The following is a 24,889-nucleotide window of genomic DNA, read 5'->3' on the forward strand; positions in this document are numbered from 1 at the left end:
TTCATATCTGCATATATAAGATGCATGAGAACAAAGTTTGTGAAAGGTTGTCAAGTATTAGTAAAATTGTCTGTGTTGACCGAGCATTGCAACATAGACTGAGAACTCCAATAAAGACCAAAGGTTACGGAAGAGATTGAGTTATTGTGCTAGCTGGCTTCCACTCAATGAAGTATGTAATATTAATGGTGAACCTAATCAATCAACAGTTAAGGTATATAAATTTTTTTGAATACATAAGTTCATACCTTGCATCTAGATTTTTGAAGAGCTTAGAGAAATTAAGAGAATTTAAGCAACCAACAAAGATTTCAAGGAGTAATTTGATCAAGAAGATTGAATGAGTAGAGAACATGAATGAGTGCTGAGTATCTAGAGAAGGAAGAACATCAAACCCTAGCTACGATCATGGTAGCTTCATCAACCACTGGAATGAGTCAAAAGGTTAGTAAAGTTCAATTGGTAAGAAGTGGCACTTGTCCTCCACCTAAATTTCATGTTATTCTAGAGATTGTAAAAGGAAACTCAATGGGTGCATTATTCTCGATACCACCTAAAGTCAATATGATTCATGATGTTAGAAGTTGTTATATGTGCAAAATTGGAGAAGTGGAAGATTATGAGATCAAGAAAGCTTATGAGAAGCTATGTAATGAAGGAATTTTGAAGGATGAGTTTCAAATTGTTGAGAGGAAAGGGTTAACTTGAGCCCTAGAATTCCTAAGAAATTTCAGAATCAAATGGATCAAAGTTATTTTAAGCATTATTCATGATATGAAGTAATGGTTGTAGAATGGACTAGTGGAGATCACAAAGAAGATGATGAATAGGGTTAGAAGTTATTCAACCCTAAATAAGAAGAAAACCATGTGATACTTGAGTCGAGGATAAATTGAGGTGAATACAAGAGCCGAGTGGAATGGACATGGTATGTCCATTATAAGCATTTATGATCCACTTATAGAATTTTTAGTGAGAATCATTGCTCACAAATTCTATCAATCAAGAATATTGAATAGTGTTTCATGCACGGTTGTAGACCAAGTGTGGAAGATTGTGATGAAAGATCATGAATATGATCTTGTTGAGCTATAAATGTTACAACTGATAGAAAATCTATCATTAATAAGAAAGGAAGAGAATTCAATGTGTAAGTTTCACTCCCTAATTGTTTGTCTATTCTTTTATATTTCTTGGTATAGGTAGCATTGTATGGGAACAAGATAAACCAGTGACAATGAAAATCAATGAGTTTATTATTGAATTAGAAGATAATTTTGAAAATTCAATGAATACATATTTTGATGAGTTCAAGCTAAAGATGAAAAGAAGAATGAGAATTCTAGAGGAATTGGTCACAAAATATTGCAATGACATGTGTTTCCTTGTTGATATGGATAATACATTTGTACAAGCAATGAATCCAAGGAAGGTATGGCTACAAAGCTTTGAATATGAGATGATAGTGATGATGTAAGTGCAAACATTGATGCACTATTAAAAGAAGAAATAGATGTCGAGGTTAAACCATTTCGAACATATGAAGAAGCAAAGAAAAGGATAACATTGAACATAAAGATAGATACCAAGGAGAAGATAAGAAAGAAGATGATTGAAGACCTAGAAGCTAAACCAAGCACCCTAGGCAAGGGAAAATAACCATTGCAAATAAAAAAAGGTCTTGGTGAAGACGAAGAATGAGACAATGGTGATGAGGAAGATGAAGTAGAAGAAGCTAACAAGGGTGAATACCTAGTTGTTTACATGCCACTGAGCAAGAAGGCTCCAAGAGCATGGAAGAAGAAGGCAGTGACACTTCCACCACCAAATAAGCCAAGGACTAGGATAGCTGCTATTGCCAAGAAGTCTACAGAGAAGAAAGTAGAAGAGGCTATTGAACCAAGTGAACCTCAAACTACAAGAAGGAGATTGGTCAGAGGACCACCTCAGAGGAAAGAGAATACTATTGATGAGGTATGCTCATATATAAAAAGTTCTCCAAGATTATCTAGTTTTAAATTTGTGAAATATGACATACAATATAATGATGATAAGAATAGAATTGAAGAAGCTATGATATAAATGATGTAAAATTTCAAGATTGCTCCAAATGAAATGGAGAGATAGATACCTTAAGATTGTTTTGAAATATTAAGGAGAAGATGGAAGTAGGTAGAGAAAGTAGAAAATTAGATAAGAACTAATAGACTAGTTAGAGTTATGCCTAATCTATCACAAGAATAGAAGGATACATTTCTAGAAAAGTATAGGAACAAATTTGTCCCAAAATTTAGAATATTTTTTGTTTTGGTAAATAAGGAGGAAGTTGTATGACAACAAAGCAAGTTGTTATAGATGAACATTTTTTAGGTTTAACTACTAAGAAGGTAGAGACTATGAACATTGATGATGAGCACAATAGTGGAGAAATCTCAAGTGTGTTGAATCCTCAAGGTAGAATTGCTCCTATACATGCTGACACCCCTGACACTCTACAAGCTAAGCATTCAAGGCTTACAGATGAAGGAAAAGATGGAAAAACTAATGAAAATAAAAAGATTGTTTTAGCACCTCATATTGAGGAAAACAAAGAATTTAATGAGGTTGAACCAAGTACAATTGATAATATCAAAAGCATAGATGCATAAGAAGACTGAGTGGTGACACCCCCTCACCTACTCCTAAGGGAATGTCGAGCAGTAACACCCCTTCACTGAATAGGAAGAGAAAATAAATAAAAGACATTTCACCAAATATTGAAGTTAGTCTAGATGAAAACATTGCGATGCCACAATTTGATTTAGAAAATCTCACCTTGTAGAAAAACTTTTTGCTACAAGAAATTTTGAAAATGAAAAAGAGACAAGAAGAGCTAAGGAGAGAGAAAAAGAAACAAAAGAATTATAGGATGTAAAACATATTTTTGTTGATGCTTTTGATATACAAAACTTAGATGAAGAGACATCAATTATTGATTAACTTTTAAATATAATTGATGAAGTAAGTGTTGAAAATTTTGAATCCAATGAGAAGCTAATGGATTGGTCAACAAGAAGAATTGAGAACAAGGTTATGGACAAAGTTTTCATAACCATACCTAAGACAAAAGTGTTATCACAAGAGAAAGCATAGGTAATGATGGATCTTATATAGAGGGTACAACATGTGAACACAATTTTGTTAGATGTGCCAATATTTACAAACAATATTCAACCACACATAGATAAGACTTAGGTTGAGATGAAGAGATCCAATAATATTATCTTAGAGTAAGTAGGATCTAACATTGATCACTACAATATTCTATTGAATGCTCAAAGCACATTGGTTGAGCTTCAGGCAACTGACATCACCATTAGATCCAAATTGATCTCAATTTAGTTAGTGATGATACCTTATTTGGAGGTAATACAAAGAGAATTGAAGATATCCTAGGATATTGTCACAAAAGAACATAACTTATCAGTGATTGAGAGTTTAATTGATTTAGCTACAAAACTGCAATTGCAGAATCAAATTTTGGAGATAGCAAGAACCACATGGAATCATGCACTGGCCATGATTACCGGAGTACACAAGGAATTTATTAAAACATATGGATTACTTCAACTCTTTCAACCCCATCAATAGTAACATTAAGTGTTCAAAAACAAGGGGAAATATATACAAGGGAGAAATGTATATGGAAGAGGAAGTGTATTGCAGAAGGAAAGAGGAAATGTATACATGTATAGTATAAAGGATGTAATGAATCTATTATTCATAGGTCATAAGACTGAGGGGGAGAGCTCATTTTATCATGTTTGTAATGATATGAAAAAGTGTTTTTTCCACTAATGTCAAAGGGGGAGATTATTGGTATCTCTAACCGTTGTTGTCTATTAGTGTCAACCACTTAGTCATTTACAAGGCAGAGTCAGATGGTCATCACTGTGACCAAGCTACTCTACATAGGCTAAGTCATATACATAAGATAATATGTAATGAGAAATTCTATAGAAGCTAAGTAAGTGTATGGCCATAGAGTAATTTTTTATAAGTACCAAGCTCATTAGTGAATGAGCGCGTTATCAACAACCGAGTGACATTCCAAGTATGTAAGTACTAAGTAATATACTATGTGTTGAGCACAATACATTCCAAGCATCAAAAGGTTAACAAAGTTTGAGAAACAATAATGACAAGCATCAGAAACAATAAAGGTCGAGCAATGCAAAGTTTACATAAAAGTTAGGAATGGAATAGTGTTTTTGGCAAAATGATTATCAAGCCGACTTGGAAGGTTTATTTAATTTTTGAATAGGTTGTTACAGAACATTTAATACTTGAAGAGGTTGCTACAGAACATTTACATGATGCAGATCACATATCCATATGTGTATGTTCAATGATTAGGATGAAGAGGCAAGACATAGAACCATCTAGAAAACTCTTTATGGAAATCTTTAAATAGCGATGATCTTAACCTAGATCAAAGAGGTAAGAAGAGAAATGAGAGTATGCATGAAGAAGCATGAAAGAAGAAGATAATTCATTCAAGGGTTCTATTATCATCTAACAATGCAAGTGACCTATTCATAAGCAGTGAATGTGAAAGGGAAAGACAAGAGTTATCAGATCAGAGGAAAGGATCAGTTAGTAAGGTGAAGACTCAAAATCAGATTGTAGAGCAAACCGAGAGTCAGGTACTAAGTCAGTTTCAAAAAACTTGAATTAGGGTAAATCTCTTAATAGAGTGGTTTTAACAAATCTTTGTAAATCTCCTAACACAGTCCTTACTTAGTTGTAAGTGTAAAATCCTTTAACAAGGTGAAACCTAATAGTTTCTTAAGTCTTTAACATGATAAACTCCTCACAGAGTAGATCATATTTTATGGTCAAACATTATAACCATAACTAGTTAACTTTATTACTATAGTAGTGAAGATTTGTGCATGTCATCCCCACCCTACTTTTACCTTCATCTTGGAGGGTTTCTGGATAAAAAATATTGTGTAAGCCTTATTACTTTCATGCATTTGATTGAACTGATTAACATGTTACAAGAAAGTTTACATTTATAGTTTTTCATGCACAAGTTATTGATAGATGTGGTTGAATCTGTAAAAAATATAAAGTGTTCTAGATTCTGATTCCCCCCCGCCTCAGTATCTAGTTTACACCTCCATAAATTAACAAAGTCATAGAGTTTTCAATAGCTTCTTTTATTTCCTTATTGACTTCTTCATATTTTCCTCCCATTATTAATATCACTATCTTCTTATTCTCAACAATGGCTCAATGCTTTTCATGATTCTAGCAAGATGCTTATTATCTTTAACTTCACACAAATTCTTTATCATGTTTTCCCTTATCTTCTTATCCTCTTCTATTACCTATTTCTTCATGTGTGTTATTCTATCATAAAGATCTTTTGGCATTTGACCTTAAATATCTTCAAATCTTTTATTAGACAAAATCATATATCTAGCAACTACATATTTGAACCGAATTCTATCAATAATTGTATACAAATGATAATATTTTTTCAATTGAACAAAACTTCCATAATTTATGATTGCATAATTTATTGTCTCTATCTTGGGCTTCAAAGATCTCCTTCTAGTAGGATCTTTTGGCTCTAACTTTTCTACCTTTACCTCTACTTCTTCATCTTCTAATTCTAATTCAATAAACTGTGTATTCCTCCTCTAAGTGCCTCTATAAGTAAGAAGTGTCTTTCTCTTCTTTTCAGGACCTGTAGCCATCTGCTTGACTCTCTTTTTCTTAGGAGGTTCAATTTTCTCCTATTTTACTTCAATTAACCTTGCATACCTTCTAGTGCTAGGAGGTGTAGCTATCTGAACCTTAGTAATATTGACTTCTTCCTCTTATATCTTCTAGATTGGTGGAATAGCCTAAGGTTTAACCTATGATACCGTTGCATATGGCACACTAGGTATCTACATGGATGAACCTACACTAGTCACTCCTTGTGTTGCACTTTCAACTGCTAAGGGCTTAGCAATCAATATCTTTGATTGTCCACTAGCGTTCATTTATTCTACTACTCCCATGCCCTCTTTTAATTCCTCTTTTCTCATTCTAGACTTCTTCAAAATAGAGTTTATTTTCTTATCAAATATTTTCTTCATTTCCTTGTTATGGAGTAAAGTGTCTATTTCTCTGATCATTTCTTCATATGTGCCCCATCTAGGACACTCTTGTCTCTTTCTGATTCATGAACTATCTTCACAAATCCTTCTATTAATTCTTTAGTCATCTCATATCCCATAGGGCCAACGAATTTAACCCTTGGTTCAACTGCTTCCATATAGGTTACATCAGTTTCAACCATGAAACAGATGTCATCTTTGTACTTCTCTACCACAGATGGTGGGGTTTTGTATCTTTATTTCATTTCAACTTGGAAACTCTTAATCATCTTAGTTAAATCCTCTATTATCATGTCCTCTAAGTGCTTTCTGTAATAAAGTGTAATTAGATTTATTGTGCATATGTTAGTATTCCACTCATAATCTAGCATACCAAGGAATCTCCTTATTACTTGGAAGAAAAGGTGTGATCAACAACTCAAATTTAAATATTGCATTCTTGATCCTCTTAATTCTATTTATATTGTCTAGTAATTGGTGTTTCAAGATTTCACACATGTTGAACCTTTCCTTCTTGAGTGTCATAAGATAAGCTACATTGATAAATCTAGCGAGCATTGAAGTCAATCTTGAACTGTAGTTCATCTTATACCCAATTATCTTTCTTATAAATCTAACATTAGTTTAATTTATCATATCCAATCTCATATTTCTTCCACCAGACTTGGTTTTTATATTATTTTCTACTAATTTCTTAACATTCTTTTCATTTATAGGGTTGCTACCTTCATTTCTTAGTCTAGTAAGCCTGTGAATCATATCATTGTCTATCATGACCGATATGTTTCCAACCCAGAATATATCCTCGTGAATTCGGCTTAGGATGATTCTTGTTCACTCGTGGTTGTCAAACTCCATGTAGAATATGTGTCTAATGATGTTTATTTCATTTAGGTGCTCAATCCCTTGCTTGAGTGATAGGTCATTGTTGTAGACTAAATCTTGGTCATTGTGAATATCATTATCACCTATACTTTCAAATTTGCAATGAATGTATGCCCTAACATCCTCTACATGTAAAATGTTGTGGGGAACTTGTGACAATGCTCCTACTGGGTCATCTTCCATTGAAATATAGGGGTGCTCCTTGATTTTATACCTAGGGTTCTCACTAACATCACATACTATTGGGGTTTCCATTCTTTCAAATTAAAAACTCCAAATTACGACTGTGCAAGCGATAAATACCTTAATTTTGTGAAATTAGGGCTTGTTGAGTTTGTTGCTTAAATAACTGCAATTCCACATTTAAATTCTCTCCAAAGCTCTTCTTTAAGTCTTTCATGATAAAATTGTACTCAACAACTCGATTTCAACCTTTAAATTACATCCATCACTTTTGCACTAATTGTGCAATTACACAATCAACAAAAAGTTGTTTTTATCTATCAATGAACTTTGTTTGCTTCACACGCTCACATGTCACTTCAAATCTTATGCACACTTAACCATAGCTTCTTCTCATCACATTCTACCTCATATCAACTACCAAAGTCTCAATTCTTCTCTTAAAGTTTCTAACTAAGTTTTAGATCCTAAATTCCTAATGTTTTGCTTGTAAAATAAGTTGCTCAATCAGATAATGATTGGTTATCAACTATCACTGATTTTAATCTATTATCAAGTGCTTCACTTAACTGACCTTCCAACACAACATATGGACTTGATGGTTCCTTAGCTTTAAGAAATGTTTCATCAAGGTTACCTACAAGATTTTTCACATTTTCTCTTTGAATTTTTTTGTTATTCTCATTTCTTTTGTTCTTGTTCATATTCCTTCTAGGGTTAGGGTTTCTCATGTTGTTCTTCATGTTCATGCTACAAAAATCCTTTCTCTATGTCCCATGTTATTACAAATCTGATAAAGTATAAGATTGTTTCCATAAATAGGTCCTAAGTGACCAATTTGTGCTTTGCAATCTTTGGCAATATGTTTGAAGTTGTTGCACTCATAACACATAATACCATTTCTTATAACATTGGTTCCTCCAATAGGTATGTTTGTTGTAGGGTTAGTACCTCTAAACATTCTACTATTATTATTGCTATTATCAAATTTAGGCTTTTTATAATTTACTATTCTATGACCAAAACCATGATAATTATAACAATACCCAGAGATAGGTTTAAATGACTTACCTATACAATCCTTTTTCATATGACCAAATTCATTGCATGCATAACATCTACCTTTGAATTCATTCATTACTTCTTTAGATGATTTAACTTGCTAAGGTTTCTTAGGTGCATCAACTTTCTTAGGTACTTCTTTAGATTGACCTGAATTAATCTTGTTTTGATTATCTTCCTTCTACTCAAGCTGATGGATCACAAGTTCTGGTTCTTTTCTAACTTCAAACTTCTTAGTTGACTTTTCTCCAAGGTATCCAAGACTTTTCTTATTATAAGAGAGTCTGTGTATAAAGATCTTCTCATCAAGCTTTTCTCTACTAGAGTACAATTTCTCAAGATGTTTCTTATATTGAGTTAACTCTCCTTTCATAATAGTATTATACTTCTCAAGTTTTGCATACTCCAATTTTTTAGAAACAAGCTCAGATGTTACTTTGGTAAGGTTGGATCTTAGATCATCATTTTCAGCTTTCAAATCTAACTCAACTTTACTATCATCATCTTTAGTTCACGCTTCAGGATCTCATTTTCTCAGGATCAACCTCAATGCCCCATTAAGAAACAATGTATCCTAGGAGTTTTCTAAAAACAATGTATCATAGAGTCCACAAATAAAAGGCTCATATTAGGGTGCATACATTATTTATTCTTTGAGAACTTTTTGGGATATTATGGAACCTTATATTGAATATGTCAAATTTGAGACTTACCTATTACCTTTCTAATTTTGTGATTAAGGTAAAAGCAACAAAATGCTATGATTTTCTACTTTAACTTCGGTTGAAATTATCCAAAGTACTGTAGAAGCAGGTAAAGAGGTGGCAAATATCGTCAAAGAGCTACTATAGGTGCCTGTCGTGGTAGTTGGTTACTAGTTCGTGTGGTTTTACTGGTTTTGCTTTTTGTTGTCCAACTTGTTTAAAATTCTAGGTTCTAGGTTCTTGTAAAACCTGGTCGCTTTTATTTGGTTTAAACTTGTGGTTTCAGGTCCCTGCAATTTTTTTTTTTTTTTTTTGTGTGTGTTGGTTTTGCCTTTTCTTTAGATTTCAGGTCCTTGTAAAACCTGGTGGTGCCTAATGTTTATCTCTAGTTTATTGCAAAGGGTTTCTGTTCCCTTCAAAACTTGTTTTTACCTTAATCTAAAACAAAATGCTATGATGTATCGTTACTTTTTGGTTTTAGTAATAGTTAAGGTAATAGTAGGAAGGTAGATATGATAACTTATCTCATTATTTTTGCTTTTTATATTAGCTAAGGTAATAGTAGAAAGGTATAAAGCTATTACTTTTTGCTTTAATGAATGTTTTGCTTAGTGATAGTTGAAAAGTTTTGATGGTTATCTGGTTCTATTAGGTTAGGTTTTTAATGTTGAGGAAAGGGATACACTAATTGTGAAGCAACGTGGTTTTCCTCTTGCTGATTATGTGAGGTAAACGATTCTTTTGTCTTAATAAATTTTAAAAAAAAAACTCTTACGAGAAATTTCAGTTGTAACTACTATTATGGAATCTATGACAAATAAAAGAAGTATAAGAAGACAAACTTATTATTTCATATTGTTATATTGACTTTTCTCTCTCATGATTTTAGTTTCTTTATATATATATATATATATAAGATATGGAAGATTTTTTTGAAGGAATTCTTATTTTCTTGAATAATTATCAAATTGAAAATAATTATATTGTAATAAAAGCTTTTCAATAAACTTTTCCACATTTATCGAACATTCAAAGAATAATATTAATAATAATTAATAATTCATTCACACATTTATTGTAGGTGTACTTTACCCCAAAATTTCTATTCCACGATTGAGTTGATATCGTTTTACTTCTAAAGCAAGGGGGTCGGACAGATTCCTCCAATGTAAACGGCTGATTAGGAGGTCATTCTTCTTCTTTCCCAGCCCCACGGAGAATTTGAGGAAAACGAGAGACAGTGAAAGAGAGAACTAATAATCCTCTTCAGCACGCTTGCTTTCAATAGACAATGAACACAATCATTTGTCAACCATTCATTTTAGTGTTTTAGTTATTTTCGACGGCTAATGTTTATTTGGGAAAAATCATTTTATTCTGTTTTATGAGACTTTGTTGCATTTCTAATCTTCCATTTTTGGATATTAGTAAACAACAATACATTAAAAGCAAAACTTTTCGTAGAGAGTTCACTTTCAGTATAAAAATAAATGTTATTCCATGTTGCCAAGCAGAAGCCTCTCCAATCCATGGTGGATGGTGAGGTCCACTTGTATCTAACTCCTTACTCATCTTCTTTCTTGGCCCCCAAAATACCCAAATGGCCCTTCCAAACTTCTTGTTAGTCTTAGTAAAGTGAAAGCCAAGAAACAAATCCGAATGATGATAAAAGATGGAGTCTAAAATAATGTATTACCCAGGATCTGCCTCTCTTCATACCAAACACCTCACTTTCGATTTCTAAGCATTTTATTTTCTACAAATTTTAGCATTTCCTTATCATTTAAGCTGAGCTGGTGCAGGATTTTGTTTAATAGGTAAATACTGCCCACCCGAACATTTAAAATGTCGTATTAACAATCTGGATGATTACAGAATTTTTTAATGTTTTATGTAAAAGTAAATTCACAACATACCATATAGAAGGAGAGAAATGCCTTTGAAGTAGGAGATAATTCAGGAAGTTCCCCACAATAGGATTGAAAACAGGCTGTTCATCCTTGTCAGAAACCTATGCAACATTCATTATATAGTTTTCCAGATAATTCGTCCAATTGAGAGTCAATTTATCAATTCTGTCACTGAAATTGGCAGCAGTTGTAGCTGTTGCTATAATTTGCGAGGTACCCAACGCAGGATTTGTTCAATTTGGAGGTATCCAGCGTATGATTCCTGCAGTTTGAAAGTGCTCATCACAAAATTCATCTGCTTCGGAGCCACCCATCTGATCTTCCAGTGCAAAAGATTAAACTGATGGGTGTACTCATTATCTGTTCTTCATGCTTTCTGCATTTGGGTTAGTTTTGCAGGAAATGATGGGTTTCGATTGTGACGAGTTTGGTCGTTTGATGATTTAAAGAGCGAGTTTTTGCTAGGAGGAATTACCGAATTCCAGGTATGTGCATCCTTTTGAACGTAATCACGAAATTTTGTAATTTTTATTTGTGAAGATGCTGTGCGTAGTTTACAGTCTACTAAGGGATGAATTATGCTGTAAGTTGCTTTGACGGTTTTTGAAAGTGATGGCAACCTTGTTTTGAAAATAAAACAACATTCAAATTCCTGGTCAGCATTCCTCTACATATGATTTCGAATCATTGGAAGCTAGTCTTGGTGTTTGAGATCTTAGCCTATACGACCTCAACTTCAGGGGACCTTATTTCCATGAAATTAAATATAATATTTCGATCATCTTAATGAAGGTTCCTCGTAAAGATCTAACTGTATACTATACGTCAGAATTTCAAATGTTAAGAACCGAGTGTGAGTTTATACTGCCATGCACTGGGAACGACTCTTGTATTCTATGATAAAAGTTAGAGGGTAGCCTTGATCTTTGATTTTGAATCTCGTTAAAGTTCAATGATCAAAATTTATAACAGGATATCTAATTATGAAACTAGCAACTTCAAAAACTTAAAATTGATAGCAAAGCCGATTCAAGATACCTAGTTATGAATCTCTGACTCAGTCAAATCAATTATGTAGTCAAATCAATTATGTAGTTGAATTATGTATTTCCTTTTGCCCTTTATTCAGAAGTGAAACTGTTGGGCTTTTATTCTCCCAAGGCTGGGCTGATTCTTCGTATGATTGGGTGTAAGCATCTAGCTTAGGTTGTACCCCGTGCAAATGAATTTCTCTATAATCATGGCTAAAGTTAGGTCTTTTAGTTAGTGGGGGTTGGCGCAGCCCTGAGACTCACCAGTTTAAATTTGACTGGTATCTTGTAAAAGGAAAGGGTGCACTCTACTTGTGTTTTTTGATGTTTCACAGAATTTCATTCCTTCATCAAGGGGAAAATTGGGAGATTCAATATTAAATAGCAAGCTGTATATTAGCTAGCTGAAAGCTGCAAGAGACATTTATAAACTATGTTGTGTGATTGCAATAATTCCTGTCAGGCTGGCTGCCATTAGAACACTTGACCTTGATTTTAAGTACTTGCTTTTTCATATAATCAATGTTTCTCAGAGTTCCTAGGATGTGGGGAATGCAATTTCAAGGATGACAGATGTATACCTGAATTTGGGTAAGGGCCATGAAAATAACTTAAACAAATTCAATACAGCCGAATATTTTAGAAGTACATACAATGTGCTGAATTTGCAATGACAATCCTCCTCTTGTTAACATTGAGGTAATTTTAAAATTCTTTTTCTATTAACATGAAGCAGTTTTCACAGTCCATATTAGAAATAATAGCATATTTCTGGATTTAATTTTGTCATTTTTACAAAATTCACACAAATTTAAATCCAGAGTATTATCATTATCATCATTTTTCCACACTGTTTTCCATTTTGGCATGGGGATTTCTCGGATGGCAGGGGATGGAGACCCTTTCTGGGGAATGACAATTGAAAAAAGAGAGATTTTATATAAAAATAGAAAATTTAAATTATCCATTTTATATGATATTCATTTAATTTGTCATATAACCATATAACATAAAATTTGAGCTGAATTGGGAATACATGTGAGGGCGGGCATGCAAAATTAATAAAATTTAATAGTTTTGTTATCAATGTGCAAATATAACAAGTACACCAAAAGGCCCATAAAGTACAACTACAAAATATAAAAAATGTAGACAAACAACATAAAAACTAGATCTACTGCTTCTGCATCTAATCTTTGTATTCAACAAAATTGGAGACCAATTGAGTCACATCCAATACGAGGGACAAAATAAGCCAGTGGTTCTCCAATCTATCCCTTATGTGCATCCTTATGCATCTTCAAGATCAACTTTCCAACATCCGAATTGAATTTGACAATACTTAGGAGCCTGTTGGATCTGAAGTCACATGCTTCTATGTATGACCACCCACATTTCCACTTGTTGAGAGGTAAGCCTATTCCTCATGATATATTTAATGAAAGGACACATGGATTAAATCTTCACTACTTCACAGCAATTGACAACTTATGCAAGGAGGGGAGAGTCGAGCATTGCCAATGCCATTTATATTCTTGCTCTGCCATGCCCACTAACCAATTAGGTTGGTCTGAGCTAATATAGTTTATCTATCTTGGCCTCTTGTTTGTTGAATATTAGAGCTAGAAGATAGACAAAAGTGATCCATTGTTGTTGAAGTTTGGGTGATTAATGTTGTAAATCTTGTGAAAGGCCTTTATAAGCCCTTCTTATACTTTTTCATCTTAAGGAGGAGCACTCTCCTAGACCTTAATCCACAGCATTCATTAGTTAGAACCTAAGCTGCCATATGAAATGGGGTTCTAATATTATTCCACCATATGTTTTCTATACAATCCTATATCAGGGTCCTTGTATGAATCATTCACACTTAGCTAATTATGTTGTGAGAACTGAGATGTCTCTTAAATTTCTCCAAAACTAGGAGAGTTGGGAATGACAATCTAACCATCCATGCAATAGGCAAGATGAAAGAAGAAATGTATCTGCAAACAGAATTTTCAAAAAAGAATGACTCAAATGACAAATAATGATTTGATAAAATTTATGAAAATTTTAAATAATTTTTAAGTGAAAAAATTATCAACTCTTACCTCATATTGCACCACTAGTCATCATCAAGGATCTTCAACTTCACACTTAATCCTTTCAATTGTAATGAGCTCTATCCCATGGGCTATGCCAGTTAGTATTCACCATCTTTGATTGTTGAGGGTTCTGCACCCAAACATCCTCTCTAGCAAGATGAAGTAAGTGATGTATCTAGGCTCCATAGGTTTGAAGAATTTTTGAAAAAGTCTTGAAGACAGAAATAAAGGTGTGGCGGTCGCAAGTGGACATCTCTATGCCTAGCTTTTGCCATCATTGCCTTCACCCAATCTACTGAAAAATCCCTCTGATCTGATGATTGCAAGTTCTGATTTTTTTTGTGTGTTTCTTTGAATTTTCTGTTATTTTAAGGTTTTGCAATATTCTGATTTTATTTGTATTTTTGGGGTTTCTGGTTTTTTTGGTGTTTTTCTTGATATTTGCAATATGAAATGAAGTAACAAAAAAAAAAAAACCATAGAAATTGGAAATATAAGCACAGATGAAAGGTACAATAAAGCATCAATTTAATGAATTTTTATTGACTCCAAAATTCCAAGAAACATACCCTACAGGTCTGCTATAGGTCTGACATTTCTTGAGATGTTCTATGGCACACAAAATAGTCTTGATTTCATGCACAATTCCAGTTCATTAAGTCTGATTTGTAACAGAGGGTCTGAAACTCCAAAAAATTGCCTGGAATAGCTTCCCAACCCCTATGCCCAGCTAACTAATTGCTGCAAACAAACAACAAGATGTACGACAGGATGGGTGAGCTGATGGTGATGAATAAAAAAGCCCAAAATGATCCAGATCTGCAACCTACTCCCTTGAATTTTCTCTGCAATAAAACTGAAACACTGATTCCTTTATCAATCTACTCGATGATGAATCTTGGATGAATTTACCCTTCAAGAAAAGTTGTGTTTTCATCCAACCTTCCATTCTCAAGGAGTTTGCATTCTCAGAAGTTGGAGTTTCTGTTGAAACTCTTTCTCAAAGCCCAATTCCAAATTGGTTCTGTGAAAATGAATGCCTGAATGATGACATGATGCCTCCTCATGTTACTTTATTGATTCCAAACCATAATTGGCCTTTTTAGGGTATCCACTTTATTTAATTAAGTTTATTTTACAAACTTTATTTCTCCTCATCAAGTTCAAACCCTTTATGTCTCCCTTGTTAATAAATATAAGTTGTTTTTAAAACAACTTAATTGAAGCTTTCCCTGGCATCATGCTCCATGGTAGTCCATTTATTGGTTACTTTATTAAAATAATATAAAGTAACTTTATTAGATGCTTATTTTATTAATTTATTTAGAACATTAAAGTCATAACTTCAGTATTTCATTTATTCTTGAAATCATCACCCAAACTTCAAACTGAAATCCAAACTGAAAACTAAGTGTTGCCACCAGACCAAGGGTGATGTCTAAATATAGTAGGACCACTGCTAGTCCCCTCTTAGAAAATACAACCCCTGCCTAAAATTTAGGTAACTGTCTCAAACCATTCGGAATGACTCAAAATGCCTCCCAGACCAGCTCCTAGGGATCCTCCTAAAAAATAGGAGATTGCCTCAAATTTGTTTGAAATGGCTCATAGAACTCCTTGCTAACCTCTGCAAGCCCGGATTGAAACCCCTAACCACTCTACTGACCTACAGAAAGCCCTGGTTGCAGGCCAACCTCTGCAGAAGATTGAACTGAGTAAGGAAGGAACGTTACAGCCTTTCTAATGTCTTTCAATGCATTGTTCAACACATGAACACAACATAAGGTCAAAAAAATTTACTTGTACAACCCTCCAATATCATGCCAATTAACTCATAGATGTGCTGAATTGGTCACAACCTCCAGAATATTTGAGGCCTTAAATTTTTTCTGTAAATTGATAAGTGGCTAATGTTTAAAAAAAATTCTCCATCCATCCTTGACAATATGGCATCTCATCCTTATCTAGGTTTTCCTCATTTCCATGAACAACTCACCTTTGAATACTATCTATCAAGGAGAAAGGTGTGCAATCTATGTTCTTCAAGTGGCATATGTTGAACCAATTCTGTTTTATCTTTATTTTATTTTTAATATAGGGAGAACGTGCCACTTGAAATGGATGACATGAGCATAAAAAAGTTTGAGAACTATTTCATCCATCTTTTCTTATGGTTGCAAATTCAACATCCTTACAACTGTGCCTGCCTGTATATATTCTATTGGCAGTCCCTTAGTTTTTGTCTCACCCTCTATATACAAAATAGAAACCTTGGCCTTCTCAACTAGTTTTCGTTTTGTAATTCTAACACATATTGGTATGCACAATGGTTATTAGAAACCTTAGTGTAGCTCTCTTTGAAATCACTCTTGCATACATGACACGACCAATGCCTCTAAGCTTCCTCCCCTTGATATTCTTTTGGGTTTCGTTTAAAACTGTCACTAATTGCAAAAGGGTTTCAGTGGCATTGAATGGGCTCTGGGCATGATTTTTTAAGAGAGCATAAAGACATTCAACAAGGTTATCTTCCACTTCACCTACAATACTCCCAAACCTTGACTGACCTCCAACACCTCTCTTGCTTGTTTTGTCAGTCTTAGCCTGTTCACTATATCACACATACAGCTCCTCATATATATATTGTTTTGAAAGAAAACTGAAAAAAAATTGTAAGGTTTTTGAACCTCAAAGGAAAAATATAAAATTATATTTGAAAACATGAAGAATTGATGTTAAACTTACCCCGTGTGATGAAGTGTTGATGTTATCTTCATTTCTTCTCATTGCTCTTCTTTTCTTTTCTCTTCTCTCTCTTCTTTCTCTTCACACAAATTGGCAAAATGACTGGGTTTAATGTATATAAATTAATATAATTGTAGGTTGGTTTGTTTTAGGTTTATAGCTTTAAAAAGTGTAGCCATTGTAGGCTCCCCACTCATTTTATTTATTACTCTTTTTGGTTTAACAGCTACAGGCTGTTTGGGGATGGCTGACATTGCCTCTTGGCTGTTTCTAAGCTATTCCCAATCCTTTGTGGGGGTTGGAGATGACTCTTGGGATGTTCCAAGATGCCCTTGCAACACCCAAAACATGACTGGGATGGAGATGCCTGGAAAGGACGTGGGGATGTGTCCTTGAAATTATGTCATAATTTTATGCACCAAATGGAGCAGGCTGTCTGTGCTGAAAAAGAGGATATCCTCTCCAAGTTCTCAAGTTCTTGAAACATTGAGTATATCACCTAAACCTTTAATGATGTGTCCCCATGGAATGTTGTTTTTGATACACTTTTAGAAGGCTCCAAATGATTAATAACTAATTACTTAGGAAAAAAACATAGGAAAATGTGGACATGGATCTTTTTTAAGTTACAAATTGATCTCTATCAATTTTGGTAAACAAACTTGTAGCACACTTTGTCATGTCCCCAATTTTCTGGTGACAGTTCGATTTAATTAATTTAATTAATCTGGTTGTCCAAGGACGATTAATTAATTATTTTAATTAAATAAATAAATATTAAAAGATAACCTTGTATTTAATAAAGTGACTTGGAAAATATTTAATAAAGTCACTTATGAGATAAGATCAAAAATGTTCTAGAAGTCTCTGGAGAAGGTGGAGAGAAAAGAATAAATAGGCACCCCGGGGCTCCATTCGAATCAGGCAGTTGATTATCTCTCTTTGATTTTCAGATTGTGATTTAATCACAAGTGCATTGTGGAACCTAGGGTTTCTACAATTGTCACAGTTGGCCATTGAGAACGATAACTCTCAATCGGTACGCAATTTTGAGGGTGTAAAATATCATCCGAATTATTGCAGATTGGAGGTGACATTCAGTCATTTCATCAGGGCAATTATCTGTGGCTTAAGGCCAATTTCTGTGGTTCAGATTTAATGCTTCTAGAGACTGATATCAATTTAAATTTGTAAGAAGAGTTTTGAAGATTATCGAAGATCATTTTCCCAGCCTGAGTGGAGGGTTTGCTACGCAAGGCTGAATGCGACATTGAGAATTGAGTGCAAGGCTTGGTAGTTCGTTAGCGGCATCAGTTTGGGATCAGGCAAATTCGATATTAATAGCCCTTCATAATCATTGATGGAGCCGGCAATCTCAGCAAGTTAATCGTCTTGAGATAACACCTAACAAACAATTCTTGGCTGCAGCTGGAAATCCAAACATTCGCTTGTTCGAAGTTAATTCAAATAATCCTCAACCTGTGATTAGTTATGATTCCCACACAAACAGCGTTACAGCTGTGGGATTCCAATGTGATGGGAAATGGATGTATTCGGGTTCAGAAGATGGTACTGTGAAGATTTGGGATCAGAGAGCTCCAGGTTGCCAGAGAGAATATGAAAGTCGAGCTGCCGTGAATACAGTTGTCTTACATCCAAATCAGACTTTGGGTGATTCACGGATAGTGGGAAACAATCCTTAGATACCATTGCGACTCAGCCAACCAGTTCGCCCCTATATCTGGATTTGAGACTGCACGATTTCTGTCGGGAATGGATCTAAATCCGTCAATGATTTCATCAGCGGGTTGCAGTCATATTTGAAGGAGTGCTCTCGTGGCTCTGAGGATTCATAGGGAAACCTCAGTAGCTTCAAAAATTATCCCAGTTGACATTATATCCGGGTTGGACGTTATTTGAAAAGGGGACAATTATATTAAAACCACACCAGTCTAGCAAGTAATGGTAGGTGGGCAAACTCAATAATATATGCGGCATCAGAGTGTGGTGGGCAGATCAAGGAACAAAAAATCCAAATCACCATTACGGGAGTCTCATGGCAGCAGCAATACCAGGTTCTTGATGTTATTCATTTCAATTTATATTCAAATTTGTAATAGATCCGTTCTTGAAATAGATTCTCTTGAATACTGTTGGCACTACAATTGTCACATTGCAGTCAGCTCACTTGGTGAATTATTTGAGACATTACACTCTTAATCTTTACTAGTTGTCTTCATAGTATGAGACAGGTGTTTTTACAAATTGTCTCAGTTTAGCATTGGTTCTTAGTCACTTTAATAGTAAGAGCTTGATTGCTAATTGTTTGACGAAATGTCAAACCCATGAAGTTTAGTATTTTGGTCGGGGTTATTTCAGTACTTGCAAATTATTTGACGAATTGCCACAGTACAATATTGGGATTTAGTGACCTTTATAGCTAGGGTCATCTCAGTGGTATCAGAGCGGTTTTCTTGCCATCCTGTGGGGTGAGAACCAAATTACATGAGTGATCAGCACTCTACTTCAACCAAGATGGACAGGTACAGCACAAAGTCTCCAAGGACACAATCTCGGACAAGTAATAGACGCAGTATTCAGAGTCAGAATTGTGGAAAGGAGGACTATTCAAACATTCAGGATGAGCTCAGAAAAATCAAACATAACATGTCTGAACTGTTGGTTAAACACCACCGTATGCTTGACAGGCTGTCCGTCCCAGCTAAGGTGAATAAATCAACTGGATTTCGTTTTGACAAATCTTCTCACAAAGCGTTGACTGATACAATGAGAGATGCTACTAGGAACCTTAATGGGGAGTTCGAGAAACAAGTGTGCAACCAGTCAGAGGCTTCAGTTCGGTCACAGGAAGAAGTGGTGAAGGATATTACGCTGATGGATAGTAACTGTCAACTTGACACTCAAGTTGAGATAGTTGAATACAGGTTTCCCAAGGGTGATGTCTCATGTACTCAGGGTAGTTTGGTTCCGACAAGCAATGATTACAGTGAAGTGAGTTCAGATGATGATGAAGATGTCATTGTGCATGGTGATGAGATACCTGGTGAAAATGAGCAGACATCGAGCATTTATGATTTTGCTGACAGAGAGTACCAGGCTCAGTTAGATGCTTCGTCACATGAGGATGAGAATGGCAGTACTTCACATGATTTGTCCAGCCAGCTGAAGGTAAGCAAAGATAGTATTGTGGCTTCTTTATCTCATCATGACAGGATGCGGGAGATGTTAGAAGAGCACATCCAGATGATTCAGTTACAAGGAAGACATAAGGGAGTTCAGGCGAATTCTTCTTGCTGTGACTTACATGCAATTGGTGAAGGAATGGGAACGACGAAGTTGAGCTATTTGCATCTTCTATCAGACCGTGATCATCTTCTAAGCCTTACCAAAGATTATTCAGATGCCTTGAGGAGGAAGGAGGAGGAAGTTGTCAAGCTTTCTTGCGAGCTTGAGGACACTCGAGCAACTTTGGCATTACAGGACTGGGAGAGACATGAGAATGAGCATGGCATGGAGCTAAGTTTAATTTCATCTGGTACGTCTAACACTCAGCTTTCTACATTTGACGGATCATATATGGTAGCTGATAATGTTACAAGTTCATCTTGCATTCACATCCAGGATACAAGGACAATGGCAGACAGGTATGTGAAGTTAGTTGGTATTGGTCACATTACTCAGGTAAGGAGTTTGCTTGAGTTACCAGCTGTTTCTTGTTTACGGATATGGACTCGAGAAGGTTTCAGCAGCATTTGGGATTCAGTTAACTGGAGATCTTTAACACTTAATTGTAGCAATGATTGTCTGAGTGCTATCATGGATTTGATTAGCAAAGTATACGGTGTTGTCTTTCCTTGTGCCAGCAGAACATCCGATGTTGGTATTAGTTTTTATACACCGGTATTGGGCTTGGTTCATATATGTAGACGACCCTTCTTGCTGGAAAGTGTTGAAGGTTTTTCATATTTGGAAGCATGTACAGATGAGTCCCAGGATCGTTTTGACCTTGATGACATCCGGGAGAATGAAGTAAACAGTTTTGAAGATTCAACTTCCTTGACAGATTCTTTAGGTGCAGATGATTCGCGAGATATGGATGTTAATATTGAGGATACTCCTTTAAGAGCTCCAGAAGAAGCTTGTTGGAGACAGTTCAGCCAGAGCCATCGTGTGACTAGCCAGTTGAAAGTTAGTGAGCGAGACATTGCTATCGCTTGTGAGCATTTTGATACTGCTCGTCAGTTGTTGGCCATTACTGGTTGGGGTACTTCTATGACAGATGAGTTCTGCGGTGGTTACTTTTCTTTGGCAGAGATTCATGCCTTGCGTGAAGCTGTTCGGATTTTAAAGCAGGATTATTTACGATTGGTAGCCGACCATGATCACTTGGTTGAGTGGGGAAGTACAGCCTATGAGGCACTCTTGGATCGTGAAGAGGAGGTGAGTGAGCTTTCCCAAGAGCTCATAGCGACTACTGAGGCATTAGAGGACACACAGCGAGATCTACAGAAGTCGCAGTTTCAGTTGAAGGAGGTGACCGTGGAGTTGGAGCATTTGCGGTCAAAACCAGCCCCAGACCCAATTCATTTGACTACTGAGGTAGATGACGGTAAGTACACTCCTACAGTTGCTTTTGAGGAGCTTATTGTTGAGACTGACACACATGTTCAGGGTTTGGAAGAAGTTGGTTTTAATGAGTTTGGGATACCGGTAGAGTCCAGTTTCCAGATTGATTCTTCTCAGATAGTTGATAGTGTGGTACAGCTAAGTATGCCACCCTTTCAGGAGGACCAGTTATGGTGTAAAGGAGAGTATGTTAATGTTTCCTCATATAATTTTTACTGCACTGAACCGTTCATGGTGTATTTGATGGATAGTGCATGTGTTCATTTGGACTCGCATGAAGTGACAGAAGGTGTTCTCATCCATGATACTAGTGTTATTTGCAGATTGGTTGAGAAGATTATAGGGGTCCTTGCTACTATGCTACCTCACAAGGATCTCGAGGAAGGGTTTGTTGAGCAGAATGCACGGGATCCTATCCAGCCTACAGTCACCCGGAGTCAGAGATTGGAGCCATATGTTGATTACCAGTTCAGTGATGATGAGCTAGCAGCAGAATTTGGAGGTTCTTACTGGCATTATACGGTAGGGTACGCTCATCATTTCTCTTTTGACACAGAGATAGAAGATTTTATTTCACGCAGATGTAGATTGGCTCCAGTTTCTTACCATCCATTAGGGGATAGATTGGCACCTTCTTTCGAAAAAAGAAGTGGTAGTAGTAAGTTATTCAGCCTGCAGCATCGACACACTCGGAGCAGTTTTTCAGAAATTGGATTTGATGGCAGTAATTCAGGTACCTATGGCTATTGTCATATCTACAATGCAGTTGGGTGCAGGTGTCTTTTTGACAGGGGCTTGAGTTTTGATAGAGTTGATGTTTCAGTTGGCTTGAGTTCCGCAGAATGGGTTCTTCTACTGACATCTACAGTTGGTTTTCAGACGATTTCATCAGAGTTGTCAGTTGTTTGGATGTTGAGTACAGTTTCTCAGATACTGGTATTGATGATTTCTCCACGGGAGTATGATGAGGATTGGGATGATACACAAATTTACATTTGGGACCCAGGCATACTGATTGGTTCATGGTTCAGCCATTGCTTGGGGACAAGCAATTTCAGGAAGGGCGGACTGTCATGTCCCCAATTTTCTGGTGACAGTTCGATTTAATTAATTTAATTAATCTGGTTGTCCAAGGACAACTAATTAATTATTTGAATTAAATAAATAAATATTAAAAGATAACCTTGTATTTAATAAAGTGACTTGGAAAATATTTAATAAAGTCACTTATGAGATAAGATCAAAAATGTTCTAGAAGTCTCTGGAGAAGGTGGAGAGAAAAGAATAAATAGGCACCCCAGGGCTCCATTCGAATCAGGCAGTTGATTATCTCTCTTTGATTTTCAGATTGTGATTTAATCACAAGTGCATTGTGGAACCTAGGGTTTCTACAATTGTCACAGTTGGCCATTGAGAACGATAACTCTCAATCGGTACGCAATTTTGAGGGTGTGAAATATCATCCGAATTATTGCAGATTGGAGGTGACATTCAGTCATTTCATCAGGGCAATTATCTGTGGCTTAAGGCCAATTTCTGTGGTTCAGATTTAATGCTTCTAGAGACTGATATCAATTTAAATTTGTAAGAAGAGTTTTGAAGATTATCGAAGATCATTTTCCCAGCTTGAGTGGAGGGTTTGCTACGCAAGGCTGAATGCGACATTGAGAATTGAGTGCAAGGCTTGGTAGTTCGTTAGCGGCATCAGTTTGGGATCAGGCAAATTCGATATTAATAGCCCTTCATAATCATTGATGGAGCCGGCAATCTCAGCAAGTTAATCGTCTTGAGATAACACCTGACAAACAATTCTTGGCTGCAGCTGGAAATCCAAACATTCGCTTGTTCGAAGTTAATTCAAATAATCCTCAACCTGTGATTAGTTATGATTCCCACACAAACAGCGTTACAGCTGTGGGATTCCAATGTGATGGGAAATGGATGTATTCGGGTTCAGAAGATGGTACTGTGAAGATTTGGGATCAGAGAGCTCCAGGTTGCCAGAGAGAATATGAAAGTCGAGCTGCCGTGAATACAGTTGTCTTACATCCAAATCAGACTTTGGGTGATTCACGGATAGTGGGAAACAATCCTTAGATACCATTGCGACTCAACCGACCAGTTCGCCCCTATATCTGGATTTGAGACTGCACGATTTCTGTCGGGAATGGATCTAAATCCGTCAATGATTTCATCTGCGGGTTGCAGTCATATTTGAAGGAGTGCTCTTGTGGCTCTGAGGATTCATAGGGAAACCTCAGTAGCTTCAAAAATTATCCCAGTTGACATTATATCCGGGTTGGACGTTATTTGAAAAGGGGACAATTATATTACAAACCACACCAGTCTAGCAAGTAATGGTAGGTGGGCAAACTCAATAATATATGCGGCATCAGAGTGTGGTGGGCAGATCAAGGAACAAAAAATCCAAATCACCATTACGGGAGTCTCATGGCAGCAGCAATACCAGGTTCTTGATGTTATTCATTTCAATTTATATTCAAATTTGTAATAGATCCGTTCTTGAAATAGATTCTCTTGAATACTGTTGGCACTACAATTGTCACATTGCAGTCAGCTCACTTGGTGAATTATTTGAGACATTACACTCTTAATCTTTACTAGTTGTCTTCATAGTATGAGACAGGTGTTTTTACAAATTGTCTCAGTTTAGCATTGGTTCTTAGTCACTTTAATAGTAAGAGCTTGATTGCTAATTGTTTGACGAAATGTCAAACCCATGAAGTTTAGTGTTTTGGTCGGGGTTATTTCAGTACTTGCAAATTATTTGACGAATTGCCACAGTACAATATTGGGATTTAGTGACCTTTATAGCTAGGGTCATCTCACACTTGATATTGGCAACTTCGAAAGTTCTACCTCTATTAAGAGAAATATAACTAAGAAAAGGTGGACATCTTGACAGCATTATGTGCTGGTCTCCCTCGAAAAGCTTTGTATCAGTTACTTATAATTGCAGTATTCTCTGAGTTTTGAAGATGGGGGGACACAGAGGACAGCAGAAGTTTTCCTTATTTGGTGATGGCAGAACTATGGTAATTTTTAACAATATATAAAATAATAAAACAATTAAAATTAGTAATTGAAATTCTAACAGACAAATGCAGGGATAGTTTTGAGGACAACAAATGTTTTCCCAGTTTTGGGGATGGCAAAGATATGGATTTTTAAAAAAGATACCAAACATTTAGAATTGTTAATTAATTTTAATTCATCAATGTGATTCATGCACCAACAGTTCTTATTATGACTCAGTCATTCATCCCTGAAAGCTGAAACACTTTGGATGTCCATGACATGCAGTTGGCCTCCAAAGATATACATATGGACCAATCATATAATTGGATTATTTTAGCATCTAAATGTTTGGACCTAGGTGGGCTTTAGTGTTGTTTATACTTTTCGCCTCAATTGCCCGTTTTCAATGTACTGTTGGATTTCCTGGTTTCCATTGTCTTA

General features: G+C 35.6%; 2 protein-coding genes across 2 annotated transcripts in view; both read left to right on the plus strand.

Annotated features, from left to right (window-relative positions):
* The first annotated feature begins 1,764 nt into the window (after positions 1 to 1,764).
* On the plus strand, positions 1,765 to 23,506 carry LOC149530299 (uncharacterized). The gene is made up of 4 exons (XM_089808183.1): positions 1,765 to 1,974; positions 18,142 to 18,433; positions 20,847 to 20,971; positions 23,183 to 23,506. Exons 1-4 carry the CDS (start codon positions 1,765 to 1,767, stop codon positions 23,504 to 23,506), a joined length of 951 nt encoding a protein of 316 aa, XP_089664309.1.
* LOC149530300 (WEB family protein At5g55860-like) overlaps positions 10,108 to 24,889 on the plus strand; it is a 60,875-nt gene continuing 46,093 nt past the window's right edge. Inside the window, exon 1 of the mRNA XM_089809410.1 lies at positions 10,108 to 11,384. The gene's annotated coding sequence lies outside the window, so the exon portion shown is untranslated. The remainder of the gene's footprint in view (positions 11,385 to 24,889) is intronic.

This window comes from Cupressus sempervirens, chromosome 11, assembly GCF_028749045.1.
Source record: "Cupressus sempervirens isolate cs-2001-9-10 chromosome 11, ASM2874904v1, whole genome shotgun sequence".
Lineage (NCBI taxonomy): Eukaryota > Viridiplantae > Streptophyta > Pinopsida > Cupressales > Cupressaceae > Cupressus > Cupressus sempervirens.

Bases quoted from the DNA above. Each gene is read 5' to 3' on its own strand.
- LOC149530299 (XM_089808183.1), top strand. From the start codon at position 1,765: ATGCCACTGAGCAAGAAGGCTCCAAGAGCATGGAAGAAGAAGGCAGTG. The intron at 1,975-18,141 runs GTATGCTCATAT...CGGCAATCTCAG, and splicing joins AAGAGAATACTATTGATGAG to CAAGTTAATCGTCTTGAGAT. The intron at 18,434-20,846 runs GTGATTCACGGA...CTTCCTTGACAG, and splicing joins ACATCCAAATCAGACTTTGG to ATTCTTTAGGTGCAGATGAT.